The sequence below is a fragment of the Saccoglossus kowalevskii genome, chromosome 2 (genome assembly GCF_978046115.1).
Source record: "Saccoglossus kowalevskii chromosome 2, keSacKowa6.1, whole genome shotgun sequence".
NCBI classification, from domain to species: Eukaryota; Metazoa; Hemichordata; class Enteropneusta; family Harrimaniidae; genus Saccoglossus; species Saccoglossus kowalevskii.
Genome location: NC_140642.1, coordinates 25,967,925 through 25,985,521, shown reverse-complemented (window position 1 = coordinate 25,985,521; position 17,597 = coordinate 25,967,925). Strand labels below are relative to the sequence as shown.

The 17,597-nt window shown below is 38.7% G+C and overlaps 2 protein-coding genes across 3 annotated transcripts; both read right to left on the bottom strand.

Moving 5' to 3' along the window:
* Positions 1–20: 20 nt before the first annotated feature.
* On the bottom strand, positions 21–9,288 carry bche (butyrylcholinesterase). Of its 2 annotated transcripts, none has more exons than XM_085504116.1 (4): positions 7,627–9,288; positions 6,298–6,473; positions 5,793–5,899; positions 21–3,448 (listed from the first exon to the last, which is right to left on the bottom strand). In XM_085504116.1, exons 1-4 carry the CDS (start codon positions 9,132–9,134, stop codon positions 3,440–3,442), a joined length of 1,800 nt encoding a protein of 599 aa, XP_085360242.1. In that variant the 5' UTR covers positions 9,135–9,288; the 3' UTR covers positions 21–3,439.
* Positions 9,289–12,084: 2,796 nt separating this feature from the next.
* Positions 12,085–16,993, bottom strand: LOC100372195 (cholinesterase-like). Its single transcript, XM_002741712.3, has 4 exons — positions 15,411–16,993; positions 14,282–14,466; positions 13,400–13,487; positions 12,085–12,302 (listed from the first exon to the last, which is right to left on the bottom strand). Coding segments are annotated over exons 1-4 (1,788 nt in total). The 5' UTR covers positions 16,925–16,993; the 3' UTR covers positions 12,085–12,301.
* Positions 16,994–17,597: the final 604 nt, after the last annotated feature.

Here is a 17,597-nt window from a genome sequence, read left to right as displayed (position 1 = left end):
GTGCAACTTTGTAAACATCGTTTTTGGTAAACTTGCATTTATTCAAATAGAACACGAGGTGTACATGCAATAAAACAAGTTACGCAATGCAAAAATACGCAATAACACGAACGATAAATATCATTTAAAGCCTCTTCAAAAATATGGCGAGGCATTTCTTTTGCTAAAATGAACATTATGCAGATTTGACTGAGGGCGCTGTATCCTAGCTAAATCAAAATCAAACAAATATTTGAGAAGCGTATGTAAACTATGCCTTGTATCAACTAGGAACCAATCAGCCAAAGAATAGTATCACGGAGAAGACTATATATATACAAAACTGAAAAACAATTTGGCCATTAGTCTGTCATTTTGAATCTAAACCCACACAAAATATATACAGGTTTCATACCAAGTTTGAAAAGAATTTGGCCAAGGCATCTCTAAAAATTGGTAGATGACATTTTTAGCTTTCTCGAGAATTAAAATATCTATTATTCAGTCGAAAGTGATAACATTTCTTGATAAGCCTATGTCAACTAGAGATATTTCGCCTTGTATCAGCTTCAAACAAAATCACAGAAATAACTACAGACATGCAAAACTGTCGACCCCCAGTAGTACATCCACTTCCACAGTTACCGTAATGGATGACCAGAGATATTGTTAAAGCGCGGTAGTCGTCGCGCTGCGCATGTGTGAGATGTATGGGTCTCATATAAACAAAGATTGCGACTTTGACTGTTCGAGTACGAACTGAGACGTTTCCAAGCTTTAATTAAGTAATTTTCATGTTATTGGAAGACATCGAAGGAGTCACCGGCGGTAATCAGTGCAAGTCGCACCCAGGTCAAACCTCATACATGATTTCCATTTGAAGAGCGCATTGGATTGTGGGAAAATCAATGTTTATCAACACAAATGTGGCACAGTGGGCAGCGCGACAACTACCGCGCTTTAATTCCTAACTTCACACACATTATATTGCAGTCATTTAAATGACTGCAATACCACATGGTAATACAATATGGTTTTATCGAGATGCAATCACAATCCAAAAACCCACATTCATCAAATTATTAAATCGCGGTATTTTCAATATGTGCACTTTTACTTTGCCCACGTGTTTATGAAGTGCCCTCTATAGGTCAATATTGAAAATGTTAGATTAAATTAAATGAATATTTAAAAAAATATTTTATGGAGGGCAGTTGTCCAGGACGATCGTCCGGAGGGCAGTTACCTCGATACCATTAATTTGTATCGCCATATGAATTCACGTATTGCCTTTTACAGTATATACATAAATACAAATGAGTAAAGGAGTAATTTATCAACAATCTCCCATTGTGTCAACGCAGGTGACGCTATTCAGCGGCGATCTGTGTGTCAATGACAATCTCCATCTAAATACGAGTGATGGCGTACTGCATAAATACTGTTTTGAAGTCGGCGTGCACTTATAACAAAAAGTGCTCTAAGGTTGAATGCTCTTGCATATTCAGACTCATGAGAATCATCGGTCGTGTTATACAAGCGTGTATATCAACACTGAACTGCATGTATTGTGTCGAATTTATGGATAATTATCACCTGAAGTGATGTACATATTAGTTACATATATAAAACATACAAATTTCAAAACAAGAAAATATGAAAAAATGGAATTTATAAAGTATTAAAGCAATCTGTTTATAATTGTAGTTTTGAAAATAGTAACATTTTATTAGCTGATTTAGTATCAGCGCCGAGCTTGTTCAAAAGATATGTAAATTAGTTAAGTGGCATTCTTGAGACAATATCATGTATCAGACTATGGTCACGCGATATGCAAATAATTTTAAACTTACGTCACGTTTACATTTCGTTCCACACTGCAGGTTTGCAACCATAAATCCCCCGTGTGCACTCAACCATGATTTTTGTAGTACGAAACGAGGACTTAAGTTTTAGGTTCGATTTTTTTCACATTTGATCGATTTTATTCACATTTGATCGATCAATTTTGTTCACATTTGGTCGATTTTGTTCACATTTGGCACAATTCATTACATACATGTGCATGTCAATTTTGTTTTATTCGATCACAGTTGACTGATTGGTGGTTATTTTTCGTACCTAAGACATTTTGTCATCAACCATTGCTCAGACATGCCTGGACTGTTTTCATTCAAACATGATACATATTTAAAATCGCGAATTGATTCAAAGGGCATTTTAGTTTCAAATATCTTTACCGATTTCTCTTATATTATTTGACCTATTAATGGTTTAAATGACGCACAACGACAAGGTATAAATGGTATATGCACTTTAATTTGATTTCAGTTTCGATAAAATTCAGCCGACTGGCGGCCATTTTGCCCGACAAAATAGCATAATGCCAACCATTTGGATACAATTACATTCTTAGTATATGCATTGCTTATTTCACAGCGGTGGATTCTTATTACCAGCCAGATCAGAGTACATGCGCCTTGAATGCTCGGTGACATGCACCATTGATCATGATATATGCCACCCATTCTTCGAATACTCATTGAACTGTCTGGAGTATGTTTATCTGTATAATATTGATCCGGTCTGTTAAAGATGCAATATTGACGAAAACATATACTGTACACCAAGTTGCATTATGATCATGATTTATCATGAGCAAAAAATGTTGCGTTTTTAGGACACATTATTTGATATATGAAAATACGCTAGTACGCATTGTTATTCGTGCTACTTGGAGATCATTTTTAATTTTTATGTCATGATAAATCATAGCCCAATGTATTCGTCAACTTATCGAACAACAATATTAAATAGTAAACGTTTTTGTACATATTGCATGTTAAAGCGCGGTGGTCGTCGCGCAGCGCGTGTTCGAATTTCGTGTAAATAAACAATGTATTTTACACGCGTTGTATACGTCGCTATGAGTCCCATATCGAACAGGACGCGGCACGACGACTGCCGCCCTTTAAGGTGTGCTGCCTGACTCCGTGATGATGGCACCATGAATCACAGGCACACGATTGAAAAATTATAATATGTGATATGTATAGTAAACCATGTAATAAAACTAGTAGTGAAAGATCAAGATCTGGGTACACATTTGAACAAAACTCGCATCCCTATTTTGAGGATTCGAATGATTCGCACTGCCAGTGCTGTAAACGACAACAGAGGGCGCTTATCCCAGGACAATGTAAGACTAGAGGTCATAACTGGTGAGAACAATTCCCGATAACAATGAACGTTGTATTTTTGTAGTGAAAATGTGTGAATTCTAGGATATTTGTGAATTCCTAACACTATAAATGATTGGTGACCCTAATTTAATGTTGTCAAAACAAATCTGATTACGTGCAAAATCGAGGATAAGTCTATCTCACTATGTCACACTAAAATATCATCACGTACTACTGGTATATTAAAGAATTCCCTTCTCAATATTTTTTTGTAGACTTCATAAAACCTAAAAAGAAAAAAAAAACATAACGTTTAATATAATATATTTTTTTCGTTAGTGCTTTGACAATAGTTATCATGGATGATGAACTTGGAAAAAACACAACATCGGCAATAGGGCCATTTATCTTTCTTCTTCGCCGTGTCTATTTTGATCACGGTAGAGCAAAGGATTTCCTTAGACTGTTTTTTCCGAAAGTCAAATTTCAGTTATGAGATTTGATATATTTTAGTTCCAAATGGAAATCATGATTAATATTCCCTTTGCATTTCAAACCGACCAATATATTAAATGCATGGGAATTCCGGATTGTTTGTTTCTATGGAAACCAATCAGTTTGGACTACACATTGTGTCAACATTACGTGGTTATGGGTCACGTGCAAGAACTGCTGTTGGGGGACAAATGATGCAATAAGTAAATCATTTACAAACACAAAACCTTATATCCGATATGATGCACAAACATGACAACAGCGACTTTATTATTAGCTATTACATCTGGGTGCACGTTTGCATAGGGTGGTAATGATGATGTAGTAAAACTGAGGAGAAAGGTGCGTTAAATTACCGCGCCAATTCGCATTTATGAACGCGGAACTAGGGGTCATGGAGAGGGCACTTAAGCACATGAAAACAATCGACCAAAAAGAGGAAGCGTCAAGAAAAAAAACACACAATCATGATATTGTCGAGAAAAATGAACACGCACTCAAGTGAAAAATACAAGAATCGAGAAATAAATGATGTGTTGTAGATAATTTAAAATGACTACCCCAAAATTGAATCAGACAGGGATGCCCGGTGAATAACTATTTCTTAGGGTTATGTTTTACAAATAAAGGAATGCAAGTGAATATCATTAGCAAAGTACTCAACGCTGTGTCTAACATATATTCAGAAAATGGTGTAACATTTTGAATAGTAATACCAAAACTATTGGGATTCTAATTTTGATGTTTACAATATTTATTAAAATTGTAATAATTACAACAAAACAACAAAAATAAAGTAATTGCAAAGATTTAGATTAATTTAGATTAAATATACGAAAATAACATATTACAAATTTTGTTTCAATGTGAAATGTAATTGTCTATCTATTATTTGAAGCTCGTATTGTCCATATTTCAAAGTCACGAAGTGTATATCATGATTCTGCATATCGAAAATTAAGCTAAATACAGCCTATTATCGTGAGACTTAAAAATAGAAAAAAATATATACGAATAATAGACTAGTGAGTCCGTACGAGTCAGTCTGTGTATGCGAGTTCCCATGGCAATGTACTGAAATCATAGGGACAACCATTCAGTGATGACACAGAATTCTGCGCCGTCTATGTATTTACGTAGCAATTCACCAGATCATTCTTGCATTGGAAAGGGGACCTGTTTTCCTGGCGAATTGAAACTAGAACCACTTCAGTTTCGGTATTACTATTCAGAGCAAATACATACTAGACATAGTTTGGGATACATTGGTAATGAAATTTACTTGCATTCTTTGATTTGTGAAACATAAGCCTAAACAATAGTAACTCACCGGACTGCCCTGCGTAACCTATCTAGGAAGCAGCCATTTCAAATAGCATCAATTAGTTTTCTCTTCTATGTTGTCTCTCACTTGAGTACATGTTCATTTGTCACAAAAATAGTGGTTTTCTTCTCGACGGTTTGTTAATTTTATTCGATGATTCACCTTGTGCTCCCATGCTCAAGTGTCATCGATATGATGATCCTGAGAATAACCAAAGACAGCTAGTGATCCGGCGTAGTTACGTAAATGTGCCATGCCCCTATTTCCACAGACACTGGGCTTTGCTTTGCCTACTTTGCCTATTGTTCAGTACTTGTTTCCAAGACGAAGTCGCATTCTAAATTTTCGTGTTACATAGATATCAATGGGAGTGTTTTGCTTTAACATTGTAAAAATAGCAATTTTTGTATAATATTTGGTCAATTTCCCCCCAAAACGGTATGTTAACCCACAAAAGAGTGCTGTATATTATCTACCAATGGACACTGTCCTCTAATGTGTCACCAACTTTCTCAAAAATCATGACTTGGCTTGTGATAACGTTCAAAGTAAATGAGATAAGATTCGTGCCAGGCAACTGAATGCACTTAATAACTTGAATATCACTTATTATTCTAAAGTTGTCATAATTATGTAAAGTCACGCCGCACTCGGGTGTTAAATTTAGAACACATTTCACTGACACGTCAAAGTACTTGATTGGTTAATAATTTGTTCAAGATACTCTGCACTAGGAGGTCAAAGATAGGACACGCTATGCTAGGGGGTCAGAGTAAACTTTGGTAGAAACACGTTTGCACAAGAGGACACACCTCGATACCCACCATAGATACAACACTTGTTATCAACAAAGTAACCAGGGTGTACTGGACACATTGACCGAAACAGGTCACTGGGTCATCAATGCTTCTTTGTTCGGCTGCAAATAAAAGTAAAAAAAAAAAGTGTCAGTGAAAACGAACTCGCCCTGTGTGATTGATCGAATACATACATACTTACGTACTTATTTTCGATTAAACTAGTACGTCACATATTCGCCTCGCACAAGAGCTACGTGAAAAGAACATTATTTACGGTTACACCGTAGCACTGGGTTGGGTGGACCATTGTGCGTGAATGACGAGAGGGGGTGGAGGGAGTAGATTCACAAGTATATTTACAGAAGAAAATTGACAATTGCTTTATTCAATATTCTTCATGTTTATGTGTTTCCTGTTTTCCAAACAAACGACCACTAGTACGTGCCGTGGCCATGTAATATTCGGCATAACCTAGTAACTGGTGAGTCAGACATAGACCATTAAAGTTAGTACGCACCTGTCGCGTCTTTCACTTTGGGATATAAATCTCTCCAGAACGCGCATTTCCTAGATTTTAACTTTTGACCAATCCCGTTGTCGGGGGTTTCAAAGATAATATACTGCTGTTCTTCTAAGTCAAAGCGAGGCCAGGCATTATCACTGACGTCATCGTCGGATTCTTTGTTTGGATTTCTGAAATTGCCAACACATGTGAGTATTAAAATAAAACACGTACATGTAATACTGCTGACCGGTGACCGGTGACCTGAGTGTTTTGAGTCGCTTGATTAATCGACTCGAAAGGAAAAACGGGGGGGGGGGGTGTCATCACTGGATGTGTTTTGTTTGTTGATGAACTAGAAGCTGCGACAGAAACTCACGAAGAATCATTCGAAATATTCATTGACGTAGTTATATCGACACAACAAACCTATTCGCTTTATTTTTCACAATTTAAACTTAATCGAAAGTTTTTATTGGTCGATGGAAAAACATCGGAACAAATAACGTCATTGCGCACTGCGCTCGTTGATTGGCTGGCTGGCTGATGATTCAACTGTCATTGAATTTTAATTATATTTATAAAAATGCAGCGAGTGGATTTGTTATTTCGATAGTATAGTTGAATAATAATAAGCACTTTTAGAAAGACAACTGTTTCGATCTCTCCCAGGAACGGCAACAAGTGTATGACGCTGTTGTAAAATACCCAGGGAATATAATACGGGTGTTCCATTACATCGACATGAGATGTAAGTTAATACCGCCACCTGCTACTGACCATCAATTAGTAATCCTGTTTATTATTAGAGAATTCAAGCGTATTTGACCTTTAAATGCACTGTTGCCGATTTAGTTGGGTCAATAGAGATTGTGACAGCTCGTAACAACGCGACCGAGTGCTCTGTAAGGCATTTCACGAATGACTGGTATTTAACGCACTGAAAACCTGCATTCTCCAGGTATTGATTGGTTCATTAGATCTGCGACAAAAAGACCTAATGGCGATGTTAGCTGGATTTGTTTTGACGTGCCTCACAAATATGTTCTAATTTGGAGAATAACCACCGTGACTGTTTGCTTTCATAATTCAATTTGGAAAGAACTTGAAGCTTTTCAACCAGTTTAATAATCGGCGTTCATATATAATAAACTCAACGACCTATGTGTGACAAGAACAATCAATAGTGTTTGTCATTCTAGTTTCACTCTTTATTTAGCAGGAGTGTAAAGTTCAATCATTGTTAAAAGATTTTACGACTAGGCTAAATATGCAACCTGACGCACACGGAACGTGTCAGATCAAACAAACTACTGGCATGCACCCTGTGTGTATAAAACTTACCCAGTTTTGGCAAAATTTGCCCAATATTTCATCATTTCCCTGGATAGCACCTTTTCCGAATCGCTGAATCCATTTTCTGGGTACAGCGGTGTTCCAAAGACAAACGGGATTTCGTCCCCATGAAGAACGCCGTACCAGTCCAACCAAGGCGTATTGCTTGCAAGTTCAGAAAATAAATACCTGTACACATCGTTGCCGTATTGGGAGTATAATTTAGCTGTTTCATCAGTTGGACATGTTATCAGAAAATCTCCCACTACATCGCTCGCACCTGCCACAAGGTCTGCCGAGTTTTCGGGTTCAAGCCAATTAGTGTATTCGAAAGAGATAGCTGCGTGGGTGAGTGCATTTGCCATCGAAAAGTAAAATTCAATAAATTCTTCGAAGGTAGTATGGTTCAATATTGGCTTCTGGTCAAGTGAAAAATACTGCGGCGCCATATATGGCAGAAACCACGTTCCCTCGTTGAGATTGTCTCCTATGAGAATCTCGGTCGATTCATACAACCCATCCTTTAACAGATTTAACGGACTGTCTTTCAAAAACGTGCCATCTACTACACCCGGCGTGGGAATACGAACATCATCCACGTATTGGGCCAGTACAATTTCTTCTGTTGACTTCGAGTTGAAACATTCCAGTATTTTCGTGTTATCAACAGTTTCGTTTGACAAATAATTAAGGCCACAGCCCAGATTGTCAGTCATTGTCAGTGCCAATTTTTCGGAACGATCATACGTCACAATAGACTCGGGAAAAAAGACATTGCCACTTTGTAAAATAGCTCTCCGAAATAGATTCTGACTCGAAAATAGATGTACCCCAACGCTAATAGCACCGGCACTCTCTCCAAATATAGTAACTCTTTCCGGATCACCTCCAAAATAGTCGATATTATCTGCCACCCATTGCAGTGCCATGGCCTGATCTAAGAAGCCCATGTTTCCAGGAGCCTGTGTATCTCTCAGAGCTAAGAAACCCAAAACACCGAGACGATAGTTAATTGACACCACGATTACTTGCTCGGCGTCTGCTAGCGTTGCACCATCGTATAGATCCACGGAAGATGCGCCAGACGTCAGTCCACCGCCCGGTATCCACACCATAACGGCGGCTTTACTCGGTGTTGGAAAAGGTGACCAGACGTTTAAATATAGACAATCTTCGCTGATAGGGGCGTTTACGTCCCACATAGTTTCACCCCGAAAATCACTTTGAACGGGAACTTGGCTGCAGGCATTGCTGAATTCAGTGGCATCGCGTACTCCTTCCCACGGTCGGAGGTATGGCTCTGTTACTTTAAACCGTAGTTCACCGACGGGTGGATTAGCGTATGGAATTCCTAAGAAGCTATCAACATTGCCGTTAAATAAGTCACGCCTTGTGCCCCTCAGTTGGCCATTGCGTGTGTTCACTATCGGTTCCTGTCCGTGTACATAAATCGTACTTACAATAACAACTAACCCTGCCACGTATATGGCATTATCGATCAGTTTAGCTGCGGTCATGTTTCCTACCTAGTTGAATTGCAGTCTATGTATATACGGTTTCCAAATAGTATACCGATACGCGTTATCAAAGTCGAGCTCTGAACTCCCGCTTTCTACACAACATGTCCACTATCGCAACGACGCGCTGAATGACGAGTATGACACCGTTCCCAACAGTGGGCAATAGAAACGTATTATGCAAATAGTGTACAGGCATTCATTGGTTTAACCACAGACTGAGACGTGACAGGAGCAACAAAGAGAAAGTAGGCTACATGTAGTGAAACCAACTATCCATGGTTCATTTCTCTATTATCGCATATGTTAGGAATACATGTAATGCATGTGATATAGGTGGTCCTTAGCACAGATTAAGGACGTCTCCACAGTGGCAAAATAAGTGTAGAATTGGTTAATCTAATTTAATTCCAGTTATCAAGTTGGGACATGCTTTCAATATCCCTGATACGGTCTGTTACACACAGTTTATTCTGTACTGTTAGCCCTACGCTGTCTTTACTAATGACTTGCTCAACAATTGGATGAACGAAATATTATATTAAAATACTCGATACGAGAAACAAAACACCCATACTGCCAGTGCTGCCTTTTTCTCTTTAAAACCCCGCGAATCTTCTATATTAGGGGGGGGGGGGCTGTGTTCTACGTGCCGTGTAATATGTGGGTTCTGCGCGACGACAAGGAGAATACACAACGTTCCTTACAGGCTTTTTAATTTTAATTTTACTGTTTTTTGATATACATTAACAATAACTGTGTTATTTATATTTTTGCGCTCCAATTAAGATAGTGAGAAAGGTTGAAAGGTCACGACATGTTTCTATAAAGAGTGTTGTTATTTCATTCAATGTATTGTTTGAAAGCCTAGATATAGGGAAACGCATTTGAACACAGTTAGAGGGACTGTGATTTAAAGTGAATACTGAATAGTCATTTGTTTACGTAAGGGTCACGTGAGGGTCACGTGCAGTGGCAGACTAATTGCCAAGCATTGTCAAAATGTCTAAACCCGGCTTTTCAACAAAACGCTGCGATAGTTTCCGAAAAATTTACGGAATGTACTGAATATATGTATAAAGTTCATATAAATGTGTTTCGACTGTTTTAAGAACTTTAAAAAAAAACATTCACAGAGAATTTTTTTCTAGCCTAATAATTCACTGCTAGTTAAAGGGCGGCAGTCGTCGTGCCGCGTCCTGTTCGATATGAGAATCATAGCGACGTATACAACGCGTGTAAAATACATTGTTTATTTACATGAAATTCGAACACGCGCTGCGCGACAACCACCGCGCTTTAACTCCTTTGATGGACCATGACTCTGTGACAACGCATTGTATTCAAAACCAAGACATTTCTCTTATTTTTGTGAATCATCGGTGTAAATTTGAAACATAGTACATTTGACAGGGGTTCAAGTGACATATAGTTACATTAATTATTCGCAGTTGAAAAACAACACAAAAAGAAACAGAAAAGGCGACTACTAATCACTGTTATGATTTGTTTTAATATTACAACAAAATACTTATAAATGTTACAAATAATTCAGCAGTGCTACTGTGGAATATATTAATCATTTTGTTAAGAGAATAATTTCATATAAACAAGTGTAAGTTGGAAAAATACCTCGTGTAGTATGTTGCCAGTGATAAGTTAGTATACCAATCAAGGGATAATCCATTGTTAAAGGGCGGTAGTCGTCGGCCGCGTCCTGTTCGACATGGGACTCATAGCGACGTATACAACGCGTGTAAAATACATTGTTTATTTACATGAAATTCGAACACGCGCTGCGAGACGACCTCCGCGCTTTAAACATTACTGTTCCTTTCCATCCCACTATATATATTTCAAGTGCTTCTGGTGCATAAACAATCAAATATACACTTCATCTAAGTAACTCAAAAGGTAAACACTATGCAAAAAGACTGGAGGGAACCAGACTTTCTAAATGAAATAGGGAGTAGTAAAAAAAAATCTGGAGGGGGAGATTTTGTAGCCGGTGGGCAGGTCATAAACAACTTTAAAAATCCTCCTTCAAGTCTAAATTAGTCAGGCCAACTAAGTTCCTAGACCTGCAAAATGCATTTCGTCATGATCGTTGGCTACACCCGGGTATAAAGCTAGGCTTCGTTTGTAAGTAACTTCGTCCTGAGGTATAAAATAAACCTAAGTTGAAAATTGTATCAGACCATAATTCAAAAGTTTTACAAACATTCTGACAGGAAACGAGATAATATAACTATAAGGACTATGATGTAATGATTCGTGCATTCTGTACATTCAACGTTGTCTTAACGTCAACTCGTGGTCTCACTGTTCTATGCGAAGCAAACACATTACATTTGATGTAAAGAAACAAGTATTCACGTCACAAGGGACGCCGATCACGACGTAACGTCTACCGTGCTTAAATATCAAGACATCATTCACAGATTCATACAGACATGATGTATTTATCCGGGATAACGTGGCTTGTTAACTTACAATAGCTTGCATTATCTCAAGAATGTGTTCACAGCACGATCGCGTAAATATATCGGAGGGCGCTGTTGACCTTAATCAACCTGTCCACGGATTGACGCACTGGGGACGCTGTGGTTATAAACAGAAGTGTAATGTTTGTTGACATTATGGGTAATCATTTAGGTTATTAGGCATTATCATTTACATTATCAGTAATCCGGTATGCAACCCAAAACAAACACAGACTGTTTGTACTCGAATCATATATTATTTTCATGAACAGCTCCATCCACTTGCATGCACGCAACCATTTTTAAAGATTCTCCGAACGCCATTATATACACAAGAAAGCAATTTTGCCTATGATGCTAGTGGAGTACAGACAGAACGGCGTTTTGATACTTTTTACGACGCCCTCGCCGGCCGTGGCATGCGTATTTCGATCGGCAAAATCACTTACACTGGAACATGTTTCAACTTCTTTTCGTGAAGTTTAAATTGAACCATTTATTGGTTGTTAAAAGTAACATAAAGATTTCCCATGTGTGTTTGTTATCTAAGGCATGTGTCACGGGGTCTGTAACAAGCTCCGGACCGACGCACACGCATCATAAAATACGAATGCTGTGGTACTTTTCCTCTGATTGTAATTTACCAAGATAACTGAGAGTATCGATAAAATTTTATTCACGTCTTCTGTAAAAAAAAAAGAACAAAACACATTTGAAATCAATTAACTTGGGTTCTGTTTTGAATCATAGCGGACAGTCAAGGACATCTAGAATAGAGTCAAGGCTATAAAACATCGTGACGTCATAAGAATCATGATGACAAGACACTTGTACCATGAAATACATTTAAACTAATAGACCTATATTGGTCTCCGTAAATGAAGACATGATAGTTGTTAGAGAAATGAGTTGGCGTCTATTATTATTGTGAGAATCATTACAAGCAAAATAAAAGATGCATCGAATCAAGCCCGTGTGAGATTTATTTCTGAGACTGCGCATGCCGATTCCGGCATTCACTGATGGAGCATATAAGTTACTAACACGAAGGGTGTCAGTAAATCATCTATAACATACAACTAACTAGATATTTCCGAAAACAAGGTTACAAGAGTTAATTCTCTTTATAATTCCTTTCTAGAATCATGTTGGCAGATTGTTATTGAATGTATTCACAGTGTTTTTCCACGAAGTGTGGCGTGCAAATTCCGAGCACAATTTTGTAAGCCGGCAACAGAAAACTCCCTAAAGCCTTGTCGTAAACTGCGGGCCCGTTGAAACTGATTGAGGATAAACCATTTGAAATCGAGGGGTAATCCGTATTTTCACATGCAGATCCATGGATCCAGAATTATTTATTCACACTTTTTTCAGCACTTTCACGATATATGTATTTCCATGCGACGTCTTATAATACTCACTGAGTGTGGTGTAGTAAATATAATTATAAAACAAAAAGCAACTGACGCCCCCCCCCCCCTCACACAAACATTTTCGTACTGTATGGGCTCTTATCTATTTCTAGGGGATTATTTTTGTTCATTATTTGCGACAAGGATTCCTCATTTGATTCGGTGAGCCAAATCATTGCTTACAATTTCCATTTTAAACTTGCCAGTCAGAATGAAAATTCCTTCCGAAGAAAACGTACGTGTTTTGGAGCACATAGCATAGAAAAAGACACTGAGAGGATCCGTTACGAAGACGTCACATGTATTTCTACAGTGAGTGTCGCGTGTGTGTACTGGGTGTAGCAAGCTAATACTATAATATCAAACTCACCATCTACTCAGAATTAGTGTCAGGGTGAAGCTAACTTGACTTACGATGAAGGAGAAGTGAAGAGACCACGCTGAACACGTTGGGATATCTTGTAAAAAAAGTAGATGACATATTGTGTTATTAAAAAAAGTCGTTATTTTCAATGCGACAACGATGAAAATCATAATATCAACACAACTATGACATAGAACAAATCCCCTGGACCGTGGGTGACATGTTTACGGATTCCAAATTTGAAACTTATCGGACAGATTAATCAATTTTATTACTATTAACTAATTGACTAATATATATATATATATTGACTATAATATTGACTATTTACTATATATTGACTATATATATATATTAGGTCGGCTGCGTGTAATTATGTCTAATAGTTATATGGGTAGGTTATACTTTTTTAAACATTAATTTCAAACGTATGCAGCAAACATTGAACCAAAACAATCACACGACAATTGCTAATTTTGGCTGCACTTTTACACGTGTTGAGGTGTTTAGATTATGATCAACACGAGCCATGTGTACGTCTACAGCATACTCAATCTTTTGTAAAATGCGTTGTTTACATGAAAATCGAATCGCTGCGTGGCGACTCTGTCGCCTTACAGAGGCGGCGGCACAAAATTGTTCAAGGGACTGGGTAGATCTGCTCACCAACCTTGCTCTGAAGGCGCGACCTTACTAGGGGTTCGGAGGCATGCCCCCCCTAAAAAATGTTGAAACGCTATTTCCTGCATTTTGAGTAGCAACTTTTGCTAACACAAAGGGTTTAAGCTTGATTTTGGAGGGGAGACGCCCCTGCCCCCTCTGCCCCCTTCTGTGCCGTCGCCACTGCATTAATGGCGACACGTATTAGGCATGTACATGCCGCTTTACCTGGCAAAGTTTGAATTGAAGGTACCATTTCTTTCCAGAATTCACAGTATGGACCCCGTAACCTACTTCTTGCCTCTGGTACAAAATTCGTATCTACATTCAGAAGAATATATTCTTGGTCTTCTAGTGTATAGGGAGGCCATATTGTAGCCACTTCATCATCCACCATTTCTTTGTTCGGATCACTGCATGAGTAGAAACAATATATTTATATTTTTACTTTACTGTCGATTTTTTTTTATTACTGCAAGTATATGGTTTATGTGTATTTTTTATTAATTATTTTTATTTTTTTATTACAGTGCGACGGAGTAGACACTATTATTTCGATGAAGAGCATAGTATTCGTTAGCTACAATAACAAGCCACGAAAACGCGCACGGGCTTTGAATTATTGGTACGTACCAAAATGCAAAGTGTGTGCGCATTGAAATAATATAAACGTATTATTAATGCAAAGCACATCTAATTAGTAATATGTACTAGTATTCCAAAGCGGGTGCACATTTGATTGGCTTGTTATTGCATCAAGTGAATACTATATTGTGTGACAACGATTAATAGTTATCGATACATCCAGAATGTAACAGCCTGATACACTATCGTATAAAAATAGTTATCCGTTGGAATCCGAATTCTCGTGTCGATTACATGCTATCGCGAGATGATCAAATATTTCAACAATATTTTGTTTGCGGGACAATAAATTACAGCAGACAAAGTTGGTATACAGCTCGGTGGATATCAGACAGTCATTATACTGACCCGACTGGTCAGAGGTCGCTTATACTAGTACTATTTCCGGTCATTGCGGTGAGTATTACCTGATAACTGATATCAGAGCGTTCTTTGTAAACAAGCGCTAAATAAATATATATTTATAAAATCAATAGGTTTATGACGTAAACTGACAGCGTGATAAATCCGAACATGTGGTTCAGTTGAAGTGAAGGAGAGTCAATAAACGTAAAAGAAAAAAAAAAATATTTGTCCTAGTTAAACATGTCAGAAAGAGGCATTAATGAACTACGGATTTTATGTACATTTCATGACGTCAGTCGATAGTGCTAGTGCATGCCGGGTGACTCAATCAGTTGGCAACTGAGGGGCAAGGCTTATGGAAACCTACCCAGTTTTGGCAAAGTTGGTCCAATGTTTCATAATTCTTCGACTTAGCACTTCTTCCTTCCAGTGATACTCGTCTTCTGTAGTGCGCGGAAGTCCGAACACATAGGCGATTTCATCACCATGGAGACAACCGTACCATTCTGGCCAAGGGTTATTTGTCGACCGGTGCGTAAAGTGGTATAAAAACACCGGGATGTCATTACCCGCGTAGAGTTTCGCGAACTCAACTGTAGGACATGTGATTTCCGAATCACCTAGCATATTAGCGATGTTTTTGAGCACGTGATCCGCGTTGTCGGGGTCGTACCAGTCGGTATATTCAAATGCTATGGATTTTCTAGTTAGAGCTTTTGCTGAGATGTAGAGTTCTTTAATAATTCGTTGAAACGTTGTTTTGTCCAAAGGCGCTGGGTCGTCGAGCGAAAACAGATCGTAGAAATGATACGGTAGAAACCAAGTTCCCTCGTCTTTATTTGAACCCAGTAAAATCGGAACATTTTTAAATAGACCATCTTTCATCAGATTTTGTGGAGTTTGTGTTAAAAATTCCCCATCTACAACAGTCATAAAGGGCATACCAATAAGGCTATTGCCCACCCATTGGGCGTTGTAGATTTCTTCTGCGTCTTTTTGGAGGAAACAAGCAGTTAGTTCAGAAGCACTAAACTGGTCTTCGTCGTACTGGCATCCCAAATTGTTAGCGAACTCTTTTGCCCTGTCGATCGCCTCAATCTCAGTAAGGGTTGCCCATGGTGAAAGGGGGGTCCCGCTTTGTAGTATTGCACGTTGGAACAAATGTTGACTCATCGGCGACATGAGGTGCATGCCGACACTGACTCCGCCGGCACTTTCGCCGAATATCGTCACTTGGTACGGATCTCCGCCAAATGCCTCTATGTTGTCTCTCACCCACTGCAGTGATAATGCCTGGTCCATAAATCCCATATTTCCCGGGATCTCGGGATCCATTAAGGACAGGAATCCAAGTGCACCGACGCGATAGTTCATAGAGACAACGACGACGTTTTCCATTGCTGCGAGTGCCTGGCCATTATAAACATCAAGCGAGGCCGTCCCAGAAACAAACGCACCGCCATAGATCCACACCATTACAGCAGTCCGCAAAGGTCGTGGGTATGGTGTCCACACATTAAGAAAAAGACAATCTTCACTCACAGGTACATTGGCATTCCACATATTGCTCCCACGGAATTCATCACCGAACATCAAATCGTCCATTTGCCAGCACCCCTCGCCGAATTTAGTGGCATCACGCGTACTGTCCCAACCACTAACTAGCGGTGTCGGCGGCCGAAATCTCATATCTCCCACCGGGGGTTCGGCGAATGGAATCCCAAGGAAATGGTCCACCATTTTGCCTAAAATCTCTGTCCTTTTTCCTTCGAGCTGTCCGTGATTTATACGAATTATCGGTCCTAGCTGACCATTGGTTTGATCTAACATTAATACACACGTTAATAGTAATACACACACATTACGAGCGAAGGGAGTCATCACGCATGTATTCACGATATGATGTTAACGTCGAAGTACTTAACACGCACTGGATTATTATAAGATTGGAAAATGTCCTCTTTTACCATAAAGTAACAATCAGTTGTGGGTCACTTCGCCAACTGGAGTATTAAAATACCGAGGCATGCGCACTGACATTGGTCGGTACCTGTTGAATCGAATCACGGCTCTGTGACATTGGACCAATTCAATAGTCATCCTGTATGTAGAGAATTGGGAACAATAACGCCTTTGAATAAATTCTCAGTGTGACGCATTCAAATGCTAAATACTTAAAAACCTCTCTTATAGATCATATACAGCAACACCCAGACGAGGTATACCTTAGTGCAGTGGATATTGGTATTGATAGTCTCGCATACATCACCGCCAATTTCGTTTCATACACATCTTCTCGATTCATATGGAATTTTGTGAATGTGTTTCAACTGTTTTTATACGTCATTGGTATCCGAAACGAACGTAATACTTTCTATTTTTCTGTCTTTAATCGAACAAAAATAGACGGACACTTTCTCGATTTACAAAGCGATGATGTCATACGCCAGCGTGTGTAATATCGGATTGGTGCGTCTTACACCGGCAAGGAGCTCACAACACTACCAGTTTAACATGTTTAGAATATTCCAAATGGTATGTTCACGCAGTGTCG

Coding starts and splice junctions, on each gene's coding strand:
- bche (XM_085504116.1), bottom strand. CDS start 9,134: ATGACCGCAGCTAAACTGATCGATAATGCCATATACGTGGCAGGGTTA. Junction 6,474..7,626: donor GCAAATTTTGCCAAAACTGG/GTAAGTTTTATA, acceptor TGGCAATTTCAG/AAATCCAAACAAAGAATCCG. Junction 5,900..6,297: donor CAAAGTGAAAGACGCGACAG/GTGCGTACTAAC, acceptor TTTTATTTGCAG/CCGAACAAAGAAGCATTGAT.
- LOC100372195 (XM_002741712.3), bottom strand. CDS start 16,924: ATGACTCCCTTCGCTCGTAATGTGTGTGTATTACTATTAACGTGTGTA. Junction 14,467..15,410: donor ACCAACTTTGCCAAAACTGG/GTAGGTTTCCAT, acceptor CTACTCATGCAG/TGATCCGAACAAAGAAATGG. Junction 13,488..14,281: donor TTCAATTCAAACTTTGCCAG/GTAAAGCGGCAT, acceptor TTTTTTTACAAG/ATATCCCAACGTGTTCAGCG.